We start from the raw sequence: 26,982 nt of genomic DNA, 5'->3' as shown, positions 1-26,982 counted from the left end.
TTGTTTATATATATATATATATATATATATATATATATATATATATATATATATATATATATATATATATATATATATATATATATATATATATATATATATATATGTGTGTGTGTGTGTGTGTGTGTGTGTGTGTGTATATATATATATATATATATATATATATATATATATATATATATATATATATATATATATATATATATATATATATGTACACACATACATACAGTCTGGATGAAAAGTTACTGCGCCAATAGTTTTTGGTTGCACATTTCCTGTCAGATCACCAGAAAAAAAAATAACAAATTCTAACTCCACCCAGTACTTAGTATTTTATTACATTTCCTTGTTTCTACAGCTCTTGTCTGAAATATTTCAGTACACTATCAGCTAAATTTTGAAGCTCTTTTTTCCAGCTTGGAGACTGTTGTGTCATGGTCTTGTAATTTGGCCTTAATTACACCCCATGAGTTCTATTGCAGAAATATCTTGTGAATTGCCAACCCAATCTATTATGGTGTTGATTTCACAGTTATCTAGACATTCCTTAACAATTTTAGCAGTATGAGCTGGTGCCTCATCCTGTTGTAAAATTTTAGTTTTGGTTATATAAAATGATGACACAAGATTATCCATTAAGTGTTCCAAATGCACTTTAGTGACAGTAGTGTTTTTAGGGAAAACAACGAGGTCACTGAGACCATTGAAAGTAAAACATTCCCAAGCCATTAAACTCTGAGGGTGTTTTATGGTTTTCTGAGTGTAGCAGGGGTCATTGGAATTAGCCCAGGGCATCTGTACACTCTGGTAGATGTTGTACCACTCACACAGAAAGTGCTTTCATCAGACCACAGTACTGTATGCCACTTTTCTAAAGTCCAATCTTGATATTTCTCTGCAAACTGGATCCTTTTCTTTCTCTGTGAGTCATTTATAAGTGGCTTTTATTCTTTGCCATTAACTGTGATACCCAAGGTCACAGTGCAAAGTATCATGGACAGTACAGAGAGAGACACTAGCAAATATATTTGGATTTCCTTCCTTAATTTGGTGTCCTTTAAGGCTCGGATTGACCTCCTGCTTCCTCCTGAGAAGTGTTCTTGTCTTTTCAGATACCTTGTATGGCCTTCCAGATGGCTTTTGTAGGAGTGGTAAACTTTTGCTTCCACCAGTTTTGAATTTTTATATTAACTGAGATGACGGTCCCCGAATAGAGTCCAAAGTGGTAATAAAAAAATTAAAGGATAAGTGTCTTGAAACCTCTCTCTTGAAGGTTATTCAAGTCATGGGAAGGTGGAAATACAGAAGCAGGCAGGGAGTTCTAGAGTTTACCAGAGAAAGGGATGAATGATTGAGAATACTGGTTAACTCTTGCATTAGAGAGGTGGACAGAATAGGGGTGAGAGAAAGAAGAAAGTTTTGTGCAGCAAGGTTGTAAAAGGAAGGGAGGCAAGCAGTTAGCAAGATCAAAAGAGCAGTTATCGTGAAAATAGCAATAGAAGATAGCTAGAGATGCAACATTGTGGCTGAAGACAGTCAGTTAGAGGAGAGGAGTTGATGAGATGAAAAGCTTTTGACTCCACCCTGTTTAAAAGAGTAGTATGAGTGGAACTCTCCAATACATGTGAAGCATACTCCATACATGAATGGATAAGGCCCTTGTACAGAGTTAGCAGCTGAGGAGGTGAGAAAAACTGGTGGAGATGTCTCAGAATGCCTAGCTTCATAGAAGCTATTTTAGCTGGAGATAAGATGTGAAGCTTCCAGTTTAGATTATAAGAAAAGGACAGATTGAGGATATTCAATGTAGAAGAGGAGAACAGGTGAGTGTCATTGAAGAAGAGGGGATAGTTGTCTGGAAGGTTGTGTCAAGTTGATAGATGGAGGAATTGAGTTTTTGAGGCATTGAACAATACCAAGTTTGCTCTGCCCCAATCAGAAATTTTAGAGAGATCAAAAGTCAGGCATTCTGTGGCTTCCATGCATGAACTGCTTACTTCCTGAAGGCTAGAGGGTTGCACATATACAAAATGATGTGGAAAAGTGCAGGGTGGTATCATCAGCATAGGAATGGATAGGACAAGAAGTTTGGTTTAGAAGATCATTGATGAATAATAGGAAGAGAGTAGGTGACAGGCCAGAACCCTGAAGAACACCACTGTTAATAGATTTAGGAGAAGAACAGTGACCATCTACCACAGCAGCAATAGAACAGTCAGAAAGAAAACTTGAGATGAAGTTACAGAGAGAAGGATAGAAACCGTAAGAGGGTAGTTTGGAAATCAAAGCTTTGTGCCAGACTCTATCAAAAGCTTTTGATATATCCAAGGAAACAGCAAAAGTTTCACCAAGATCTCTAAAAGAGGATGAGCTAGACTCAGTAAGGAAAGCCAGATCACCAGTAGAGCGGCCTTGATGGAACCCATACTGGCTATCAGATGGAAGGTTGTGAAGTGATAGATGTTTAAGAATCTTCCTGTTGAGGATAGATTCAAAAACTTTAGATAGGCAGGAAATTAAACCAATAGGATGGTAGTTTGAGGGACTAGAACAGTCACCCTTTTTAGGAACAGGCTGAATGTAGGCAAACTTCCATCAAGAAGGAAAGGTAGATGTTGATAGACAGAGTTGAAAGAATATGACTAGGCAAGGTGCAAGCACGGAGGCACAGTTTCAGAGAACAATAGGAGGGACCCCATCAGGTCCATAAGCCTTCAGAGAGTTTAGGCCAGTGAGGGCATGGAAAACTACATTACAATAAATTTTAATAGGTTGTATAAAGTAGTCAGATGGTGGAGGAGAGGGAGGAACAAGGCCTGAATTGTCCAAGGTAGAGTTTTGAGCAAAGGTTTAAGCGAAGAGTTCAGCTTTAGAGATAGATGTCATAGCAGTGGCGCCATCTGGTTGAAATAAAGTAGGAAAAGAAGAAGAAGCATATTTATTGATGTTTTTAGCTAGATGCCAGAAGTCACGAGCAGAGTTAGAACTCGAATGATTTTGACACTTTTATTAATGAAGGAGTTTTTGGCTAGTTGGAGAACAGACTTGGCATGGTTCCAGGCAGAAATATAAAGTGCATTAGATTCTGTTGATGGAAGACTCAAGTACCTTTTGTGGGCCACCTCTCTATCATGTAAAGCACAAGAACAAACTGTGTTAAACCAAGGTTTGGAAGGCTTAGGTTGAGAAAAAGAGTGAGGAATGTACACCTCCATGCTAGACACTATCAGCAAAATATCTCCTCAGGTCCTCTCAACTAACAGAGGCAAAACACCAGAGGCACCTCCACTTAGGGGGATCATGAGGAGGAATTGGAGTGGTAGGACAAGATACATACATGAGAGTGTGATTGGAGGAACTCAGCAGAGAAAAGAGGGTACCAGCTTAAGCAGAAGGATTAGAGATCAGGAAAAGGTCAAGAATGTTGAGCAATTCTCCAAAATGGCCAGGAATACAAGTAGGGTGTTGCACCAATTGCTCTATGCTGTGTAGAATAGCAAAGTTGAAGGCTAATTCACCAGGATGGTCAGTGAAGAGAGAGAAAAGCCAAAGCTGGTGGTGAACATTGAAGTCTTTGAGAATGGAAATGTCCACAAAAGGGAAGAGAGAATGTGTTCCATGGAAATCTCCACAAAAGTGAAGAGAGTCAGAATGTGCTCCACTTTGGAAGTTAAGTAGTCAAAGAATTTCTTATAGTCAGAGGAGTTAGGTAGGAAGTATACAGCATAGATAAATTCAGTTTGAGAGTGACTAGGTAGCTGTAGCCAGATGGTGGAAAACTCAGATGATTCAAGAGCGTGGGCACAAGAGCAGAGTAAGTTGTTGCGCACTTAAACACAACATCCAGCTTTGGATTGAAAAGGAGGATAGAGAAAGTAGGATGGAACAGAAAAGGGGCTACTCTCAGTTGCCTCAGACACCTGTGTTTTAGTGAGGAAAAGATGATGGAGTTTAGTAGAGGAGAGGTTATGTTCTACAGATTGAAAATTAGATCTAAGACTGCAAATGTTGCAAAAGTTAATGAAGAAAGAGTTGATGGGAGTGTCAAGATAGGGTCAATACCAGGAAAGGAGTCTGACCTGGGGATATTGGTGGTCCCCTCCTCAGATGGGGACTCCAAGGCTGGTGCAGGAGTCGCCATGATAATTTTGAATTTTAAGTGAAGGGTGTGTGTGTAATTAGTTGCTTGTAGTTTGTGAAGGAAGAGAGTTGTCTTTAGAGGGTAGGCTGTGACTGCCCCCCTGTGTTGTGAGACACAAAGGGAAACATTCAGTGGGGTCACAGCTGGGTTCAGTGATAAGTTCACAGCACCCACTGAACAGTGCTTTAGACCTCACTAACTTTAGACCTCACTCTAACACCCACAGCTGTGAAAGGATTGACCACATCTAGGAAGACACAGTTATAACATGCAATAACATCCTGTCTGACAGCCACCCTCAGTAACAAATCCACTCACTGTCCAACAGCATGTTATAGCCTAAATCCATGTAGTGTCGCTTACTGCCTCCTGGATGGCAGACAGGCCTTGTCAGCTTAACTTAAGTCCTCTGCAGCTGAACAGTATCAACCAACAGTAGTATTTAACACAAAACAAGCTCACTAACAAAGAGGCATGGGAAATGACTTGAAATGAGTGCCAGTTAACACACAGGAGGATCATTCACCACTCACTGTGCAAGAGCTTTGCCTACACACACATGCAGCTGGAGACTCATTTCCTTGGGTCTGGAGTGTATTATACACAACTGCCCTCTCTGGCAGACTACTATGGAGACTTCTGTTGTTTATAAGTAGGCTGGGGTGTATGGCTAGTAATGACTCACTTATCCCCGTAAGGCAACTGACCTGACTAACTCTTATCCTGCCTCAGTCTCCATCAGAATTAGTGTTTGTCTCAGTACATCTGCTCTGTCTAAGCACTGGGTAGTGACTGACTGTGGGAAAGTGTGCCACACTGTCTCTGCTGATATGCAGAAGGGGTACAAGGAAGAGGGGGAGGTGTGGCAACACACACACATACATATATCTGCCCACACTCTGCTCCCAGCATTGTCTTACATGAATAAAACACTTCATTTTTTAAAATTCTAATGATCAAACTAGGGGGAATAAATAAATACTGATTACTTTATTGTCAAGAGCAACTCTTATACTAAATACTAGGTGAGACTCAGATTGAATGGATAAGGGGAAGTAAGGAAATTTATGTGGTGAACATGATTGATTGCGTGGATATTATTTTAGGAGATTCAGGTTGAGTACCTACGTGTCCAGGACACGTCTAAGTCTTGTCCTTGGCCTGTCTCTCTTCTCATCTCTCTCGTTTCTCATTCTCTCTCTCTCTCTCTCTCTCTCTCTCTCTCTCTCTCTCTCTCTCTCTCTCTCTCTCTCTCTCTCTCTCTCTCTCTCTCTCTCTCTCTCTCTCTCATCATTATTCTCTCATTTGTTCTTACTGCTTGCTTCATTATATATATATATATATATATATATATATATATATATATATATATATATATATATATATATATATATATATATATATATATATATATATATATATATATATATATATATATATATATATATATATACACACACACACACACACACACACACACACACACACACACACACACACACACACACACACACACACACACACACATACTAGCAGAATTACCTGGGTAAAGGTATGAAAAGTGTCCTGACTGAATATGGAAAGCCTCCCAGTCAAAATATGGCCACAGCAATTTTATTTAAATTGCTGCCATAAATGTTCAGGGCTGGCAAACAGCATGTGCACTTACCCACTCCCATAAATATACTGTGTATACATCATGGCCATTAGCATACTAGGAAAGTGAAATGAGGCATGTATGACAAAAGAGGTGTAAGCAGCAGTAAGTAAGATGAAAAGTGGAAAAGCACTAGGTCTAGATGGATGTGTTTGAAGGTAGGTGGGATCATTGTCTGAGAGTAGTTAATTATATTGTTAAATATATGTTTTTTGACCAGCATGGTACCTGTGGAAATTTCTACTTGTATCATGCACAATATCAGTGCATTACTGGTTTGTGTTATGATTTGTATATAAATCATAAGTTATATTAATAGGCAGTTAAGGTTAATCTGTAAATAAAATGGGAAGTAGAAGTGTGTAAAATGTGTTTTAGCTTTTGTTGTATGATGTGGCAAGGAGACAGCGACACTCCCTGCTTGCCTGAGTAGCCTGCCTGCCTCAGTAGTAATCACCATCCAGACACCACTAGATTAACAGTCCTTTTAAGATCCATTCTTGCCACTCTACCAGTTTCCAGTAGTTAAATTTGCTAAATTGGGAAGAATTTTGAAGCTCAGAACCATTGGATATCCAAAAGGATGCTGCCCTAGCTATGAAAACACAGTCAGCCACTGGCTTGGAACACCAGTGACTAGAACTCATCTAATAATTACTCCCAGTGAGATCTAAAGCACTGGATCAGGGGGTGCTGTGAACTCATCATTAAATCCAGCTGTGACCTCACTGAATGTTTCCCTTTGTCTCTCACAACACAAGGGATCAGTCACAGCCTGCCCTTTAAAGACAACTCTCTTCCTCCACACAAAACTACAAGCACCTAATAACACACCTAATAACACTCCTACACTAGCCTCTGAGTCCCTATCTGGGGAGGGGACCAAAATATCCCCAGGTCAGACTACTCTTCTGATAACAACCCTAAGTGTCTTGACCCCCCCTCAACTTTTTCTTCATTAACTTCTGCAATATTTGTGGTCTAAGATCTAATTTTCAATCTGTAGAACACCACCTCTCCTTTTCTAAACTTCATCTTCTTTTCCTCGGTGAAACTCAGGTGTCTGAGGCAACTGACAGTAGCCCCTTTTCTGTTTCCTCCTACTTTCTCTATCTTCATTTTCAGTCCAAAGCTGGATGTTGTGTTTATGTGTGCATGACTTAACCTGCTCTCGTGGCCACGCTCTTGAATCTTCCAAGTTTTCCACCATCTGACTACAACTACAGAGTCACTATCAAATTAAATTTATCTGTGCTGTATATCTCTCACCTAACTTCTCTGACTATAAGAAATTCTTTGACTACTGAATTTCCAAAGTGGAGCACATTCTGACTCTCTTCCCTTTTGCAGAGATGTCCATTCTTGGAGACTTCAATGTTCACCACCAGCTTTGGTTTTCCTCTCCCTTCACTGACCATCCTGGTGAACTAGCTTTCAACTTTGTCATCCCCAAGACCTAGAGCAATTGGTGCAAAACCCTACTCATATTCCTGACCATCTTGCAGATACACCCAACATTCTTGACCTTTTCCTGACCTCTAATCCTTCTGCTTATGTTGTCATCCTCTCTTCTCCGTTGGGCTCCTCTGATCACAATCTCATATCTGTATCTTGTCCTATCGCTCCAATCCCTCCTCAGGATCCCCCTAAGCAAAGGTGCCTCTGGCATTTTGCCTCTGCTAGTTGGGGGGACCTGAGGATGTTTTTTTGCTTATTTTCCTTGGAATGACTACTGCTTCCATGTCAGAGACCCATCTTTGTGTGCTGAGCGCATAACAGAAGTGATTGTGTCTGGCATGGAGGTGTACATTCCTCACTCTTTTTCTCAACCTAAACCTTTCAAACCTTGGTTTAACACAGTGGGTTCTCATGCTATACATGATAGAGAGGTGGCCTACAAAAGGTACTTAAGCCTTCCATTAACAGAATCTAATGCACTTTATATTTCTGCCTGGAACCATGCCAGGTCTGTTCTCCAACTAGCCAAAAACTCCTTCATTAATAAAAGTGTCAAAATCTTTCAAGTTCTAACTCTGTTCATGACTTCTGGCATCTAGCCAAAAACATCAATAAATATGCTTCTTCTTTTCCTCCATTATTTCAGCCAGATGGCACCACTGCTATGACATCTATCTCTAAAGCTAAACTCTTTGCTCAAACCTTTGTTAAAAACTCCGTCTTGGACGATTCAGGGCTTCCTCCCTCTCCTCCACCCTCTGACAACTTCATGCTACCTATTAAAATTCTTCCCAATGATGTTTTCCATTCCCTCCCTGGCCTAAACCCTCTGAAGGCTTATGGACCTGATGGGGTCCCTCCTATTGTTCTCCGAAACTGTGGCTCCTTGCTTGCACCTTGCCTAGTCAAACTCTTTCAACTCTGTCTATCAACATTTACCTTTCCTTCTTGCTGGAAGTTTGCCTACATTCAACCTGTTCCTAAAAAGGGTGACTGTTCTAATCCCTCAGACATCCTATTGCTTTAATTTCCTGCCTATCTAAAGTTTTTTAATCAATTCTCAACAGGAAGATTCTTAAACACCTATCACTTCACAACCTTCTATCTGATCGCCAGTATGGGTTCCGTCAAGGCCGCTCTACTGGTGATCTTCTGGTTTTCCTTACAGAGTCTTGGTCATCCTCTTTTAGAGATTTTGGTGAAACTTTTGCTGTTGCCTTAGACATATCAAAAGCTTTTGATAGAGTCTGGCACAAAGCTTTGTTTTCCAAACTACCCTCCTAGGGGTTCTATCCATCTCTCTGTAACTTCATCTCAGGTTTCTTTTTTGACTGTTCTATTGCTGCTGTGGTAGACAGTCACTGTTCTTCTCCTAAGTCTATTAACAGTGGTGTTCCTCAGGGTTCTGTCCTGTCACCCACTCTCTTCTTATTATTCATCAATGACCTTCTAAACCAAACTTCTTGTCCTATCCACTCCTACGCTGATGATACCACTCTGCGTTTTTCCACATTGTTTTCATAGACGTCCAACACTTCAGGAAGTAAACATTTCACACAGGGAAGCCACGGAATGCCTGACTTCTGATCTTTCTAAGATTTCTGATTGGGGTTGAGCAAACTTGGTATTGTTCAGTGCCTCAAAAACTCAATTCCTCCATCTATCAACTCGACAACCTTCCAGACAACTAAACCTCTCTTCTTCAATGACACACAATTGTCTTCCTCTTCTACATTGAACCTCCTCAGTCTTCCATTCACTTGTAATCTGAACTTCTTTGGCAGCTAAAACAGCTTCTATGAAGTTAGGTGTTCTGTGACGTCTCCACCAGTTTTTCTCACCCTCCCAGCTGCTAATTCTGTACAAGGGCCTTATCCGTCCATGTATGGAGTATGCTTCACATGTTTGGGGGATTTCCACTCATACCACTCTTCTAGACAGGGTGGAATCAAAAGCTTTTTGTCTCATCAACTCTTCTCCTCTATCTGACTGTCTTCAGCCTCTCTCTCATCGCTGCAATGTTGCATCTCTAGCAATCCTCTACTGCTATTTTCTTGCTAACAGCTCTTCTTATCTTGCTACTGCATGCTTTCCCTCCTTCCACGGCCTCACTGCACAAGACTTTCTTCTTTCTCTCACCCCTATTCTGTCCACCTCTCTAATGCAAGAATTAACCAATATTTTTAATCATTCATCCCTTTCTCTGGTAAACTCTGGAACTCCCTGCCTGCTTCTGTATTTCCACCTTCTTATGACTTTAATTCCTTCAAGAGGGAGGTTTCAAGACACTTATCCTTCAATTTTTGACTACCGCTTTGGACCCTTTTCTGGGACTGGCATCTCAGTGAGCTTTTTTTATTTTTTTTATTTTATTTTATTTTATCTTATTTATTTATTTATTTTTTTTGGGGGGGATTTTAGTTGCCCTTGGCCAGTGACCCTCCTACATAAAAAAAAAAAAAACTGTCCACATAACTCCTACCCATGTGGTCCACAACTAAGTTATTATTCTACTTATAATTATATTTAGTGATGCTTTCTGTGATTATGTGTTAGCTGGGAGGCAATAGGATGAATGAAAACCCCAAATAGTCCACACAGTACCATTGAAATAAGCAAGTGCATGTGTAGTTCCACTATATAAAGGAAAATGGGATAGGCATGAGTGTTCTAATTACAGAGGTATCAGTCTGTTGAGTGTGGTTGGTAAGGTATATATAGGAGGTTATTGATAAAGAGAATCAGAGAAGGTACTGGAGTAATATGTGATGTACAAGGAGGCTTCAGGAGAGGGAGGTGCTGTGTAGATCAAGTGTTGCCATAAGACAAATTTATGAAAAGTATTTAGCAAAAGGGAAAGAAATATTCTGGGCTTTTATGGATCTAGAGAAGGCATATAGCAGAACTAATAGGAAAGGAATGTAGAATGTGTTGAAGTAGGTGTAGGTGGTAGGTTCTTAAAAGGGCTGAAAAGTTTTTATGAGAATAGTAAAGTATGTGTAAGGGTAAGAAATAACACAAGTGAATGATTTCTGGTCAATATTAAGTTACATCAAGGATGTTGAATGTCACCTTGGTTGTTTAACATCTGTATAGATGGTGTGGTGAGTGAAGTTACTGCTCTTTGTACTCTTTCTAATTTTATAATATTCCTCTTCATATGAGGAGACCACACCACTGCCGCATATTCCAGTCTTGGTCTTATTGTGGAAATCAATAACTTTTTTATCATTACTTCATCCAAATATGAGGATGCTATTTTTATTCTTTTTAACAAATTCATCGTCTCTCCAGTAATTTTATCAATATGTCTGTCCAGAGTAAAATTTTCAGTAACTGTTACCCCAAAATCCACTTCCTCTTTTGACTTCTTTAACTTCACACCATCCATCTCATAATGATATTTTATTCTTTTTCACTCTTACCAAACTCCATTACTTTACATTTACTTAAATTGAATTCCATTTGCCAAGATTTACTTTATCTATTTATCTTATTTAAATCATCTTGCAGTACCATACAGTCATCTGCATTTTCTACCCTTCTCATCAGCTTAGCATCATCCACAAATAAGTTCATATAACTATCTATTTCTTCCTTTATGTCGTTCATATATATTACAAACATTATCAGTCCCAACGCTGACCCCTGTGGGACACCACTAGTTGCTTTCAGCCAAGATGAATCTTGGTCTTGTATTACAGTTTTCATCTCTCTATCATCCAGATAATCCTCCATCCACCCCAGCAGTCTTCATCTCCTCTGTTTGTTGTTAGTTTTTTTGTTTAGCCTCATATACGAGCAACTTTTGCTTCAACCTTTCAGTCTCATCCATATCCCTGTTTATCCATACATTCCTATATTCTTCATCTCCAGACAACCTCCAAGACCCATTAATTACTTCTGCTTGTACCTGAGTTGCAAACCTTATTCTTATGGGTCTTATTTTTTCTTCTTCATATTTCCCAATTCTATGAAACTCTTCCACTTGCTTTACTACCTGGCTGTCTTCACCCATCACTTTCTTCAGTAACTTATTCAACAGATTCTTTTCCTTTTCCTCTCTTTGAATTTTGCTTACTATTTTCTCTTTCTTTAAACCAAATACAATTACTTGTTTATATTTTTCTACAGTGTCTCTCACTAACTTTTTCTCTTCTTTAATAACATTTACCACTTTCTGTCTGAGGTTTTATTTCTCATTTTCTTGTTGTTCTATTATTTTTTTAGTGATTCTTATTCAACTATACATTCATTTATCTACTTATTTTGCCTCATTTCCACATCCTTTATACTTGCTTTCATTTCCTCATTTCATTTCTGAACCGTTTCTATTTCCTCCTTTATTTGTTTCTTCAAACAGTCATTTTCCACCTTCAACTTCTTATTTTTATCATTCATCTCAGTCAGCTTTGCTTTAATAATCACCAACTCCTCACCTGTCTCCTTCTGCTGTGCCTCCAATGTTTTTACTCTCTCCAATAATTTGTCCATAATTTCCTCCTTATACAAAATCTTTCTACACTGCAACCTATAATTCAGTTCTCTTTCTTCTCCAGTTAAACCTTCAAAAGATCCCCTTTCCCTTGGGGTGTCACCCTCCACCATGTTTGTCCAAAATGTAAACAAACAGACCAAACTTTCCTATAGACGGGATAACTATACTCACAGTATTGTTTCTCCCCTCCCTATTTACCACTTAGGTATTCCTGGGTCTTCATAACATATCTTGTTTAACTATGAGTGATTTATGTTATTCCTTCACTTCTATATGTAGAGCACTGAAAAACACATCTTGTCACCGCCTTGTGTGTGTGTGTGTGTGTGTGTGTGATTCACCTACGGTTGTCTGCTGGTCACCCAGCCAGCTGTTACCCTACGGAAAGAGCTCAGGGCTCATAGTGACTGATCTTTGAGTAGGACTGAGACCACTTACACACCACACACCAGAACAGTGAGGTCACAACCTCTCAGGTTACATCCCATACCTACTTGCTGCTAGGTGAACAGGGGCTACACATTTGCTCATTTACCTCGCCGCACCCAGGATTCGAACCCAGACCTTCTTGGTAGTGAGCCAAGCATGCTAACCACTACACTACATGGTGTGTGTGTGTGTGTGTGTGTGTGTGTGTGTGTGTGTGTGTGTGTGTGTGTGTGTGTGTGTTTCTCTCTCTCTCTCTCTCTCTCTCTCTCTCTCTCTCTCTCTCTCTCTCTCTCTCTCTCTCTCTCTCTCTCTCTCTCTCTCCCTTCCATCCTTCCCTCCCCATTCCTTCCCTCTCCCTTTCCTGACCTCCTCTCCCTTCCCTCCCTCCTTCCATCCATCCATCCATCCATCCATCCATCCATCCCTTCCTTCCTTCCTTCCTTTGTTCACTTCTTTACCCCATGTACTCTCCCTCCTTCTTTTTCTTTTCCTCTCCCTGGCTCTTTTTTCTTGTTTGAAACCTGCCTCCCTGTCACCTTCCTTCCTCCTTATCTGTCGGAGATAAGGGACAAGGGAGATGAAGGGGGAGGAGGGCAGGGAAGGAAGGGAAAGAGAGACAGCTGTATTATTAAATTTCCCCTTCCTCTTCCTGTCCCCTTTCCCTTTACTTGGCTGTTTGTGGTATTATTGATCTCTCTCATCCCCATGGGTGTTTATAAATATGGCAACAGGGATGGGATGGGGTAGAAAAGGTGTTGACTCAGTGGGTAGAGAGACCAGGCATTAATAAAAGTGAAAAAAAAAAAAAATAATGAATGATGTAACATTTCAGACTTTGCTTAAATGGATATGTTTGTAATATTTCTGGAGACTTTGGTGTTCCTGTGTGATTGTAAACATACCCTGCAGCGGTGTGGCCTGCTGCCATTATGAGTTGCTAGAGAGAGAGAGAGAGAGAGAGAGAGAGAGAGAGAGAGAGAGAGAGAGAAAGGTATACATTTCCTTAGATACCACACACACACACACACACACAATATGGTCATCTAGCGACATATGCATGATCAAATTTTGATCTTGCCTGGAGAGAGGGAGAGAGAGAGAGAGAGAGAGAGAGAGAGAGAGAGAGAGAGAGAGAGAGAGAGAGAGAGAGAGAGAGAGAGAGAGAGAGAGAGAGATCATACCAGACAATGAAGTGCAGTTCCTTAAAGAACACACACACACACACACCTCAGCTTTTTAACTTAATTCATTCCTGAATGCTGTCTGAAATCCAAAATGTTCGAAAACCAAAACTATTTTCCCCATAGGAATCAATGTAAAGTAGATTAATCCATTCTCAGATGCCCATCCAACATGTCTTACAGGGTAATGACCAATGCTCCCACTACTAAGATGGTCATTCCACAACATCTCCAGCTTAGAAACTTTTTATCCAGAAAGGATGTATTGAATGAACTTAGTGACACAGAACTTATCAAAAGATATTGTTTAGACCATGCAGGCATTCTCTTTGTCACCAGTCAAGTGAGGGAAGCTTTACAGAGCAACACAGAGAGATGCAACCCACTCTGCCAAAATGAAGGTGATCATAACACTCATACATCTTACTGCTGGGAAAAGCTGCTGGGAAAATGCAGTTGTGCAGTAGTGATGGTGTTGTGTTTCATAGAGAGCCACAAGAGGCTTGGGATTACTCTTGAGTACTAAATCTTGTTTGTTTACATCGAGGAACTTCTTCAACGGGATCACATTTAATTTATTTCAAAGATTTAATTATTGTCTTATCAACAAACATATCTTTTCCAGTTGATTTATACAGTAAAAAAAATAATTGGTTTTCAGGATTAAGGTGAAAAAAAAACTTCCAAAGAGTGCAGGGCTGTACAGGTTAAAAACATATATATCACAGGATAGTTTGAATTACACAGAATAAAATTATGGGATTCATACTGTAAGTTAACAGTTGAATGACTAACTATGAAATAATATAATTATGAACAGACAGTAGCTGTGAGTCTGGTACTGGTTAATATAAGAAAAGATGTTTTCTGGTATGCACATTCTTTTATGTATGTTCATCTTATGAATGTTGTTGAGCCTTTCATTTCTTATATAATTTAAAGATCATTTAATTATTGAGAATGTTTAAGATAGGTTTGTGCAGTACTGGAGTTTACATTTTAGACATTCCTTCAAGGCTAGGTATGAGCAATAGAGATAATATAATTTCATTGGTCAATCTCAAAATTAGTCTCCTGTCATGTGGTAATTTCTTTTCAGATATCTGTTATCAGTCAGCAAAGACCAAACTACCCGTCTTCATGCTGGCTGGAAAACGAAGAGTGAAGTAAGTTGATTAAATACCATATAGTCTTTCTATAGTGTATTCTAAGCAAAGGGAATTCTTGCAAAATAACTCTGGGGCAGATTTCATAGTTGATTCATGTATTTTCATCTAATTTCCCTCCCTCTTAAACTGTGTTACCTCTTATTCTGATGTCTTGTTGATTGATTGCTGTGTGAAATGATTTTTCACTACTGCATTTTATTAATTTTGTTTCTGTTAACATGAGTACTAGGCTGATGCCCCTGGAAAGATGGATAGCTGAGATAAGGGACCCTTACTATCATGTGCACACAGCTGGCTTGGGTTCAAATACATTATTTTGTACAATTACATTACAGTATCATGAATATAAGTACAAGTGCTCTGGTTTATACTTTATGCTGCACCCAAGTTCAAGTACAAGTAAATTTTTACTGATACCCTTAACCTTTTTTTTCAACAGCATAGTATGTGTGTTTCATAGTATATATAATTGTAATATGGTTAGTGAAATTCAAATACTTATGATTTACCTGTGGTAGAACACAAGACCTTTTGTCCTGTTTTTGCCCCCCATCTCCCCACAATGGGCTGGCTGATAATGACCACAAAGGCTAAAGATTTTGTAAATGAACTGAATGATAGACTTTACACATGAACAGTTTGGGGGAATCTTGTTTGATGCCTGATTGGGATTGATTGGTCCATACCTCTCAGTGATGTAGCCTACCAGTCTAGGCACCATTTGACAGTTGTTTTCCTCTTTCTATATTTACACTAAGGTTCTGACAGATTAACAGTAAGAGTGAGAGTGGCAGCAGCTCTACCTCACATGACCTTGCTGGCACCAACCCTGGCCACCAGGCCTCCCAAAGGACACACTTTTGTTACCCTTACCTTACCTCCACCTGTACATCAAACACTGTACTACAGTTTTAATTTTGTTGGTTATACTCAAAAATACTGATAAAATTGTTGATTACTTTGAGTCCAAGTATAAATATGAATACAAGCAATTTAAGAAATAATAAACCTGAGTACAAGTACATGATATTGTGTACTTACCGTAAATATAAGTACATGTACTTGGACCCAAGCCTGACACACACACACACATACTCGAGTCGTCATCGAGTAAACAAGCAGAGATCCAAGCTCCAGCAGAGAAAGATTTTGCTTGACCACGGCCACCACAAGGAGCCTAGAATGTGTTCCCAGGTAGGAGCTTTGCTCAAGTAGAGTTGTCCTGTCTCCAGAAATAAATAAATAAGGGAAAATTTAAGTAATAACAGAGGTAATGAAATGAGTAAAAGCTCCAGCAAGGCGGACGCCATAGGTAGGAGCGGAGTGTTGCCAACAGGGTCACCATTCCCAGGATTTGAGGAAGATAATGAACTACATGGAAAAATACAAGGAGGGAAAGTGGTTTTAATGGAGGGGATGATCAGTGACCTCATTGAAAGAGTGAAAAAATTTGAAAAAAAACAACATGACCTGGAAGAGGAAAACAAAGAATTGAAAACACTATGTGCTGATCTAAAGACAAAATTGAAGGAAAACAATGATATTGTTAAAAACAGGGAAATGAAGTGATAGGGATGAAAAGTGAAAAGTGAACATCAAATCTGGAGGAAGGAAAAAGAGGAAGAAAAAGTTAACTTTACAGAAATCATAAAAGTGCAAAAGAAGGAAAAGACAGATTTAAGTAAGGAAATTGTGAAAGTGATCAAACAGAAGGAATCGATGGTAAGGGACACAGTGGACATAAAGAAATGTATTGTTTTATATGGATTAAAAAAAGAAACAGTGCCAGTAAGATACGAGAGGGAAAGAGAACAAAAAAAGGTACCAGAGGACATTATAAGAAATATACAGAGAGAAGGGAAGGACTGGATAAATGAAATTGAAGAAATACATAGACTGGGGAAGTATATAGAAGGAGGAGAGCGACCACTGAAAGTAGAATTTAGGGCACAAATAACAGCCATGGAAGTGATATTGTATGCATGGAAACTGGACAAGACAGAGCAATACAGGAAAGTTTGGATAAAGAGGGACATGAATGAGGAGGAGAGACTCAAGATAAACGATCTAATAAAAGAAGCAAAGGCAAAAAATGAGAACAGAACAGAGAAAGAGAAAAAAAAGTTTTATTGGAAGGTAAAAGATGAGAGGCTCAGGAAGTGGTATCTGACAAAAAAGAATAGAAAATGTAAATAACATGGAAAAATATAAAATGGACAGTGGCATATACAAATATGAATGGTTTAATATCAACATTGCAAAAATTGAATAATTATATTAAGATAAAGCAGCCCGATATCATGGGTAGTACTGAAGTTAAACTAAATGAGTCGATAGAAAATATAAGAATTGGTAATAGTAATTATAATGTGTTGATAAAACACAGAAATACAAAGAAGAGTATATCAGTGGAAGATGTTGAAATGCAAGAAGGAATGGCAGAAGTAATTAGAATTAAAACAAAAAGGAAGGGAGAAGGAAGAAGAGATTTTACAGTGGCTTATGTACCCCCAAAGATGAATGCATGGACACAATCATTGTTAAGAGACACTGATAACTGTTTGGAGAGAATACTGGCAGAGAGTAATAATATAACACTTATGGGTGACTTTAATTACAGGGAGGTATGCTGGGAAGAGTGGACCATGGACGGAGGAGAAGAGTCATGGGGATATATGCTTCTAGATTTAATAATGACAAATACTATGACCCAATGGATTGGAGAAAATACAAGATTTGGGGGTAATGAAGAGGCATCAAGACTAGGCTTGCTGTTTACAAAGGAAATGGACATCATTGAATCAGTGCCCACTAGGTAAAAGTGACCATCTGTTGATTGAATTCAGTATAGGCAGTAATCCAATGGAAAATAGGAATGAGGTTTACAAGAATGGGAGATATAATTACAGGAAAGCAGTTTTTATCAGGTTAAGGGAATATTTTGAAGAGGCTGAATGGAAACAACTGTTCATGGACACAGGAAAAGTGGAATACATTCATGGAAATTTATAATGAAGGGGTCGATAGATATGTACTGAAGATCAAAACAAGGGAAGTGAAAAGAAAACAGATTGGTTTAATACAAGATGTATAACAGCAAGGAAAGAAAAAGAAGCAGCATGGAATAGATGGAGAAAAAAAGGAGGAAGTAAGAAATGGGAAGAATTCAAGAAGGCAAGAAACGAATATATCAGAATCCTGAGAGATGAAGAAAAGAATTATGAGAAAGATATAGTTAACAAATGCAAAGATGAACCGAAGTTATTCTTCAGATATGTGAATGGGAAGATGAAAAACAAGCAAACAATAGATAAATTAACGAAAGATGACATTACACACGCAGATACACGGTTACAAGTGGAATTAATGAACAAGTGCTTCCAGTCAGTATTCACCAAAGAAAGCAAATTTGAAGGAGAAAGACCATAGCAAAGAGACAATGTGATGAGAGAGATACAGGTGGACATAAGTGAAATTAAGAAGATTATGAAAGATTTGGATGTAAGTAAGGCTCAAGGACCAGATGGAGTATCCAACTGGATACTTTAGGAATGTTGTGAGCAACTGGCAGAAAGTATACACAATACCATAGTATGTTCTTTTAAGGAAGGAAAAATCCCTCTAGACTGGAAGAGAGCCAATATTGTGCCCATTTTTAAAGGAGGTAATAAAGAAGATCCATTGAATTACAGACTAGTGTCTCTAACAAGTGTGGTGGCAAAAATAGCGGAAAAAATAGTTAAAAACAGATGGATGGAACCTTTAGAAGAAACACATACATTGACTGACAGACAATTTGGTTTCAGAAGTGGAAGATCTTGTGTCACAAATTTAGTGAGCTTTTATGGTAGAACAATTGATATACTTCAAGAGAGAGAGAGGGGGTTGGGCAGACTGTGATAATATAGACCTGAAAAAAAGTATTTGATAAGGTACCACACCAGAGACTGCTATGGAAAATTCAAAATATAAGGGGTTTGCAAGGAAACACACTGAATTGGATTACAGACTTTTTGAGGGACAGAGAAATGAGAATAGTAATAAAGGGAGAAAAACCAGAATGGTGTAGAGTTACAAGTGGAGTACCACAGGGGACAGTCTTAGCCCCTGTAATGTTTTTGATGTATGTCAACGATATGGTGGATGAGGTTGACAGTTATATGAGTCTGTTTGCAGACAATGCAAAGTTATTGAAAAGAGTGGGAAACAGTATGGATTGTGAAATATTACAGAAAGATCTAAATAAGATATATAAATGGAGTAAGAAATAGGAAATAGAATTCAATGGAAAGAAACACAAGGTGATGGAATTAGGAAAAAGCAAAAGAAGATTGACAAGTTCCTACACCATGGGAGAAGTGGAAATTAAGAAAATCAAAGAAGAAAAAGATTTGGGAATTACAATAAGTGATAATTTATCACCAGAAAAACATGTAAACAAAATAGTTGGGGAAACCTATGAGTTACTAAGAAAGATGAAAGGGGCATTTGCTTACATGGATGAAGAGATGATGAAAAAGTTGATGGAATATGTGATTCGACCAAAACTGGAATATGCCACAATTGTTTGGTCATCCCATAATAAAAAGGAAATAAGGAAAATAGAAAGGATCCAAAGAGCTGCAACCAAATTGGTACCAAGTTTGAGAGATTTAACCTATGAAGAAAGATTAAGGAGATTGAAGCTTCCATCATTACAAGAGAGAAGAGAAAGAGGAGGCCTGATTGCTATATACAGAGCTTTAAATGGTAAGGATCAAGTTGACAAGAAAGACTTATTTATGTGGGACTCAAGAGATACAAGAGGACATGGAGTGAAATCAGGGAAAACAGCAAGTAGAAGAGATGTCAAGAAATATGGTTTCCCAAATAGAAGCATAGAAATATGGAACAATCTAGATGAAACAGTGATACAAGCAAAAAATATGAATGAATCTAAAGTTAAGTGGCAGAGCTGACAGGATGTGTTTCCTAGTGCTCTACATATAGAAGGAAGGAGTAAGGAACAAGTTATAATATGAAGACTCAGGAATGCCTAGGTGGTAAATAGAGAGGGGAGAAACAGTACATGAGTATAGTTATCCTGTCTTTAGGAGAGTTTGGTTGGTTTGTTTACACTTTGGACAAAAATGGCAGAGGGCGGCATCCCAAAAGAATGGGGGTCCTTTGAAGGTTTTACTGGTGAGGAGAGAGAACTAAATTATAGACTGCAGTGTAGAAAAATTTTATATATGGAAGAAATGATGGACAAGTTACTGGAGAGGATAAAGACATTGGAGGCACACCAGAAGGAGACAGGTGAGGAGTTGGTGATTATTACAACAAAGTTGATATAGATGAAAGATAAAAATGAGAAGTTAAAGGTGGAAAATGACTGTTTAAAGAAACAAAAAGGAAAAAGTCAAAACTGTTTTAAAATGGAAATAAAGAAATGAAGGCAAGTGTAAAGGATGTGGAAATGAGGCAAAATAAGTGGTTAAATGATTGTAAATTTGAAGAAGAATCACTAAAGAAAATAATAGAACAACAAGAAAATGAGAAACAAAACCTGATACAAAAAGTGGTAAATGTTATAAAAGATAAGTTAATGAGAGACAATGTAGAAAAATATAAACAAGTAAGTGTATTTGGTTTAAAGGAAGAGAAAATAGTAAGCAGAATTCAAAGAGAGGAAAAGGAAAAGAATCTGTTGAATAAGTTACTGAAGAAAGTGATGGGTGAAGACAGCCAGGTAGTAAAGCAAGTGGAAGAGTTCCATAGAATTGGGAAATATGAAGAAGAAAAAATGAGACCCATAAGAATAAGGTTTGCAACTCAGGTACAAGCAGAAGTAATTAATGGGTCTTGGAGGTTGTCTGGAGATGAAGAATATAGGAATGTATGGATAAACAGGGATATGGATGAGACTGAAAGGTTGAAGCAAAAGGAGCTGGTAAATGAGGCTTAAAAAAAAAAAAAAAAACGAGCAGTGAACGGAGGAAAAGTTTTTCTGGAGAGTAAGAGATATGAGAATAAGGAAATGGTACATCAAACAATAAGTAAGGTATGTTATACTAATGTAAATGGATTAATGTCAACAAAGATGGAATTAAATGAGTTGTTAAGCATAACCGCACCAGATGATGCTGTATTATGTGAGACAAAATGGAAAAAATGAATGGGGGAACTCCTGACATTGGTGATGATAAATATGACATAGATAAAAAATAGAAGTGACAAGGGAGGAGGTGGAGTGACAATTCTGACTAAAAAAATTTGTCAAAGTGGAGAAGGTAATAAAAAGTGAAGACAAGTCTGAAATTCTACAAGTGTCGATTAGAAGTGGAAATGGAAGGATAATGAATTATGTAGGAGTGTATGTGCCACCTATGACCAATGCTTGGCAAAAAGAAGAGCATGAAGAGATGTTGGTTGATGTGTTAAAAGGTCTTGAAAAGATAGTGATGGAAAGTAGTGATATAATTATTGTTGGTGATTTTAATTGTAAGGAGATAAATTGGGAGACATTGACAACTACTAGAAATGAGAGCTCATGGAGTAATAGACTATTGAATTGGGCAGTGGAAAACTTGGTGACTCAATGGGTTGATTGTGATACCAGATTTAGTGGAAGAGATAAACCATCAAGACTTGATTTACTGTTTACCAAGGACATGGAAATTATTGAAACTATACACTATGATATACACTATGATATGAAACTATACACTATGATGAAAATTATAAGGTAAGAAGATTTAAATATAGTAAAGCTGACTTTGAAAAATTAAGGAAATACTTTGTTGCTGTGGACTGGAAAGACTGAAGATGCAGAAGATGTTCAAGAAAAATGGGATGAATTTATATGGACATATAATTCCGCTGTGGAGAAATTTATACCTAAAGAAGGAGCGAGATGTAGAAAGGATAAAGAATGGTTCACTACAAAATGCAAAGAGGCTAGAAATTGTAAATCAAATGCTTGGAAGAGATGGAAGAAGAGGAAAACTGAGAGCAGATGGGAGGAATATATTGATGCTAGAAACAAGTACAATGAGATAACAAGAATGGAGAGAAGAAACTATGAAAGCTATTTAATAGATAAGTGTATAAATGAACCCAAACTATTCTTTAGACATATTAATGGGAAGATGAAGAAGAAGGAAGGTGTATCAAGATTGAAAGTTGAAGGAAAAATCTATGATGATGCACAGGGCATGGTGGAGGTTATGAGCAGTAGTTTCAGATCAGTATTTACTGTGGAAGGGGAGTTTGATGCTGGAAGGGATAAGTTGGTGAGGAATATACTAAGTACAGTCCCAGTCAGTTATGAAGAAATACTTAAGATGATTGAAGAACTTTATGTAAATAAAGCATCTGGTCCAGATGGAGTATCAAACTGGATATTGAAAGAATGTAGAGAACAACTGGCTGATAAAATTCACAGTCTAGTCATGATATCACTATCATAGGGATGAGTACCAAAAGATTGGAAGAGAGCAAATATTACACTAATATACAAAAGAGGAAATAAGGAAAACCCACTAAGTTATAGACCAGTGTCCATGACTAGTGTTGTAGGAAAATTAGGTGAAAGAACAATAAAGGAATGATGGATGGAACACTTGGAAAGAGATAAAGTTTTAGTAAATTGTCAATTTGGATTTAGGAGAGGAAGATCATGCTCCATGAACTTATTGTCCTTTAATTCAAGGGTAGTCAGTATTGTGCAGGAAAGAGATGAATGGGTGGATGGTGTCTACTTAGACTTGATGAAAGCATTTGACAAAGTACCACACCAAAGATTGCTATGGAAGAAAAAAAATTATGGAAGAATTGGAGGAAGACTGCTGGAGTGGATGGAGGATTATCTTGATGATAGAGAGATGTGAACTGTAATACAAGACCAAAATTCATCTTGGATGAAAGTAACTAGTGATGTCCCACAGGTGTCAGTGTTGGGACTGATAATGTTTGTAATGTATGTGAATGACATTAATGAAGAAATAGATAGCTATATGAACTTATTTGCAGATGATGCTAAGCTGATGAGAAGGGTAGAAAATGTAAATGACTGTATGGTACTGCAAGATGATTTAAATAAGATAAAAAGATGGAGTAAATCTTGGCAAATGGAATTCAGTTTAAGTAAATGTAAAGTAATGGAGTTTGGTAAGAGTGAAAAAGAATAAAATATCATTATGAGATGGATGATGTGAAGTTAAAGAAATCAAAAGAAGTGGATTTGGGAGTAACAGTTACTGAATATTTGACTCCAGACAGACACACTGATAAAATTACTGGAGAGGTGATGAATTTGTTGAAAAGAGTAAGAATGGCATTCTCATATTTAGATGAAGAAATTATAAAAAAAAAAAAATGTTGATTTCCATGAGAAGACCAAGATTGGAATATGCAGCAGTGGTGTGGTGTCCTCATACAAAGAGGAATATTATAAAATTGGAAAAGAGTACAAAGAGCAGTTACTAAGATGGTTCTGGAGTTGAGTAAGTCGACCTATGAAGAGAGATTAAGAATGTTGGAAATTCCTACCCTTGAAAATAGCGGAGAGAAAGGAGATTTAATAAACATCTATAGAATGATAAATGGTATGGAAAATGTGGACAAAGAATGTTTTATAAATTTAGACACACAGAGTACAAGGGAACACAGTAAGAAATTGAAGAAAGTTAACTGTAGAAGAGACATCAAGAAGTATAGTTTTCCTCACAGAAGTGTGAACAAATGGAATGAACTCAGTGAAGACATTTTCAATGCCAAAACTGTCCATGCTTTTAAGACTAAACTGGATAGATATAGAGACAGGATACTATGAAATAACTCCCCTCCCATAAATCACAACCAGGTAAATACACACACACACACACACACACACACACTATTGAAAATAGCATTGACCAACCAAAACTCTTCTACAGCTATAAAAAGTAAAAGCAAAGTCAAAGATAAGATACAAAGTATAGCTGATGAAGACATGAGGTATGTAAAAGAAGAATTGTAGGATCTTAAACAGAAACTTTCAATCTGCATTTATGAGGGAATTGCCATTTAAAATAGATGATAGGACACAAACTATACCATACAAACCGGGAAATATCCACTAGATAAAAGGGAAATCATAAAAGAATTGTAAAACCAGAATGAAAGGAAGGCTGATGGACTAGATGAAATATCTAATTATGTGTTAAAGTAATGTGTGAAGGAGTTAAGTGAGCCTCTAAAGAGTCATTAAATATAAGCAAAGTACCAACAGTATAGAAAAAGCAAATACAGCAAAATCTCAGTTCTAGAACTTAAATAATTCTTGAATGTCGTTTGAAATCCAAAATGTCCGAAAACCAAAACTATTTCCTCCATAGGAATCGATGTAAGGTGGATTAATCTGTTCCCAGACACCAGTCTACCCTGTCTTAGGGGCTTATGACAGATGCTTCCACAGCCAAGATGGCTGCTTCACAACATCTTCAGCTCACAAATTATTTATCCAGAAAAGGTGTATTGAATGAACTTAGTGACACAGAACTCATAAGAAGATCATGCAGGTATTCTCTTTTGTCACCGATCTAGTGAGGGAAGCCTTATAGAGGGACACAGAGAGGAGCAGCCCACTTACTGCCAAAATGAAGGTGATCATAACACTTAGACATCTTGCTGCTGGAAAAAGCTACTGAAAAAATGCAGTTATGCAGTAGTGATGGTGTTGGGGTCATTGAGAGAGCCATAGGTGTCTCGTGATTATCCCGGAGCACCAAAAACTGTTTGTTTATTCCAAGGCTTTTCAACGGGATCACATTTACTTTATTTTAAAGACTGAATTACTGTCTTACACCCTGTGTCTCTACTCTAAATATAAAAAAACAAAGTAAATTTTTATAGAAACTATAAATTAGTAATAAACAGCAGCTTTTGGTATGTCTTTTAATATTTAAAATCAAGTAACTTTGTTCTAGAACCGAATTATGGTATCACAACTGAAACAAAAATTAAGTAAAAATTTTGCATGAAAAATCAATTTGTTTGAAAATGGAGGTGTTCAGTAACCAAGGTTCCACCATATAATTATTTTGTATAAGAAGGGAAATAACCAGTGCTCATTGAATTACTGAGCCATTTCGCTCACCAATGTTATAGACAAAATAATAGAAAAACTGCTGAGAAAAAATTAGAAAAACACAGATAACAGAGATAATTTTGATTCAGAAAAAGATCATGCGTAACAAATCTACTAAGATTTTACAATAGTGTAGTAAAAATTGTACAAGAGAGATATAGATGAATGGATTATTTATTTGGATTTCAAGAAATATTCAACAAAGTAACACAATAGATTAATGCGGAAATTAGAAGATACGGGAGGTATTCAGGGGAAATTGACATAGACTGAGATGTTGCATGTATTTGGTATTTAAAGGCTACTGGAAACTCACAAACATTTTCATATTTTGATAAATTACTCAAACATTTTTATATTTTAATTAATTATTCCTAATTGTTTACATTTCTTACAAGTCAAAATTTCTCACTCACATTCGTCTTCAGTTCATTCAAAGTTATTTGGGGTCTCTTCAACATATTCAATATTTAATGTCATCATTGTGTAAGAACACAGACTGTATAAAATTTGTAAACACAACTAATATTCAATAGGTGCAATTAATGTTTAGTTAGAAAAACTCATATGATATTAGCAATTATTATAAATATTCCATAATTAAGTAAATCTTCATACACAATACAAACTTATCATACCCAACATAAAACATCAAATAAACATCCTACTCTTCCTGTAATAAGATAATTGATTTCTAGATTGCATTACGCTTTCAAGTTCCACTTACTTTAAGTTATTCCATTCATCTCGACCCCTCTCCAGTCAGGTCTTCTGAAACTTCTGCCTCTCTTTCTGCTATTGTCTAATTCTCTCTGTCATTCTATTCATATATATTTGTTTGGGACTGCCTATTTCCTTCAGAAAATTATCTTTATTTTCATAACATATACCATTCCTGTTTCCTATTTACGCATATGATCCGCCTACAGGTGTGGTACTTGATACAGAATTCCAGTCAGGATATATGGGTACTTTGGAGACAGAGCTTAAGTTGGCATAGGTATGTTTCTATAGGTTGACCATCTTTCCTTCTGGTGCCTCACACCTCCTGGCTGGCCTACTTTCCCTTTCTATCATTTTCTCTGCCTTGTCCCCTACATCATTACTGTTAATCCCCCTTTTGACCCAGACCCAGGCTGCCTTCCTAGGCAGTTTATGGCTTTCTTTCTGTTTTGTACTATTTAGGTCCTCCTTCCATGTTTATTGTTTTCTCAGCTCGCTCACTATCAACTGCTACTTAACTTCCCAGATGGAATGATCACTTGTTTTTTCCTTACTTCACCTGTCTTCTCAATTTCTTCTTTATTCTTACTTATCCTATCTTCTTCCCTTCATTATTCATCCTTATTTTGTCTTTATTTTTTTTCTTTCTTCTTTCTTGTTCTGTGACAATACAGTATATACTGTAGTGTGGGGTCACCACAGGCCTCCCCCTCCTCCAGTAACACATCCATGCGCTCAAGAGGATAGTGTGAGGGCTGCCTGGCCTCGTCTGGGGGTGGGACAGAGGTCAATGTTTAGGTTCAGGGTCACTGCTAAGGAGCAACAGGTGTGGGAAAACCTCACCTCCCAGGGGAGCCCCAATAGACAGCAAGGCAGCAACATCCACAAGTCAGCCATCATTCATGCTCACTCCACCCTGTGTAGGCAGTGCCATTCTCAGCAGGTGCAGAATATCGTATGTATTCATGTAGGGGAAAAGGATCCAAACTTTTCTGCTAAAAAGCCATGTATTAGATGAATAGAAAGCCATGCAGAATTTTCAGATAGACTTGGAGAGAGGGCACATTTCAACATACATAATATACTGGGCTTGGAAGAGGGCACACCAACAATTAGTGGAGAAAGCATTTCACCACAATGTATAGTATCAATATATGAGACCAGTAAGAGGGCACGTCAAGCAGAAAACAATCATATCATAATATGAGCCTGGCTTCATTTATCTCAGTATTAACAGAGGAGAGATGCACAGTGACAGTACTTTGGATATATAGAAACAAAACAAGGGATTTCATCTTGCAGGCATCAAAATGGTGTCAACAAGAATTACTCAAAAGTAGTAAGCAGGAACTCAGGTAATGAAGTCAAAGATTATACAATACCAGTATCAGATCCATTTGCATAAACTTTTCATAATATTAGGAGGAAATAAATCTTGTATGATGTCAAAATATACAGAAAGCAGCACTCAGAAATATTAGGTACAATATTAGTAAAACATATACTGACATCATGGTTTCAGATCATATACTTCAATTAAGACAAATTGCTGCAATAGATTAATAACTCAACTAAATATTCAGCAAGTTTTCAACATAAGTAAGTGTATCAT

The 26,982-nt window shown here is 37.6% G+C and overlaps 1 protein-coding gene across 4 annotated transcripts in view; it reads left to right on the top strand.

Moving 5' to 3' along the window:
• Nucleotides 1-26,982, top strand: part of LOC135108570 (elongator complex protein 2-like) — a 181,414-nt gene that overhangs the window by 65,606 nt on the left and 88,826 nt on the right. For all 4 annotated transcript variants that reach the window (XR_010272352.1, XM_064019710.1, XM_064019711.1 and 1 more), the window contains one exon: nucleotides 14,467-14,533. Coding sequence is in view for 3 of the 4 variants with exons in the window: in XM_064019710.1 (XP_063875780.1) it covers nucleotides 14,467-14,533 (67 nt within the window). In the remaining variant the exon portion in view is untranslated. The remainder of the gene's footprint in view (nucleotides 1-14,466; nucleotides 14,534-26,982) is intronic.

Source organism: Scylla paramamosain, chromosome 17 (genome assembly GCF_035594125.1).
Source record: "Scylla paramamosain isolate STU-SP2022 chromosome 17, ASM3559412v1, whole genome shotgun sequence".
Taxonomy (NCBI): domain Eukaryota; kingdom Metazoa; phylum Arthropoda; class Malacostraca; order Decapoda; family Portunidae; genus Scylla; species Scylla paramamosain.
Note: the sequence above shows the minus strand (reverse complement) of the source record. Positions and strands in the feature narration are given on the sequence as shown.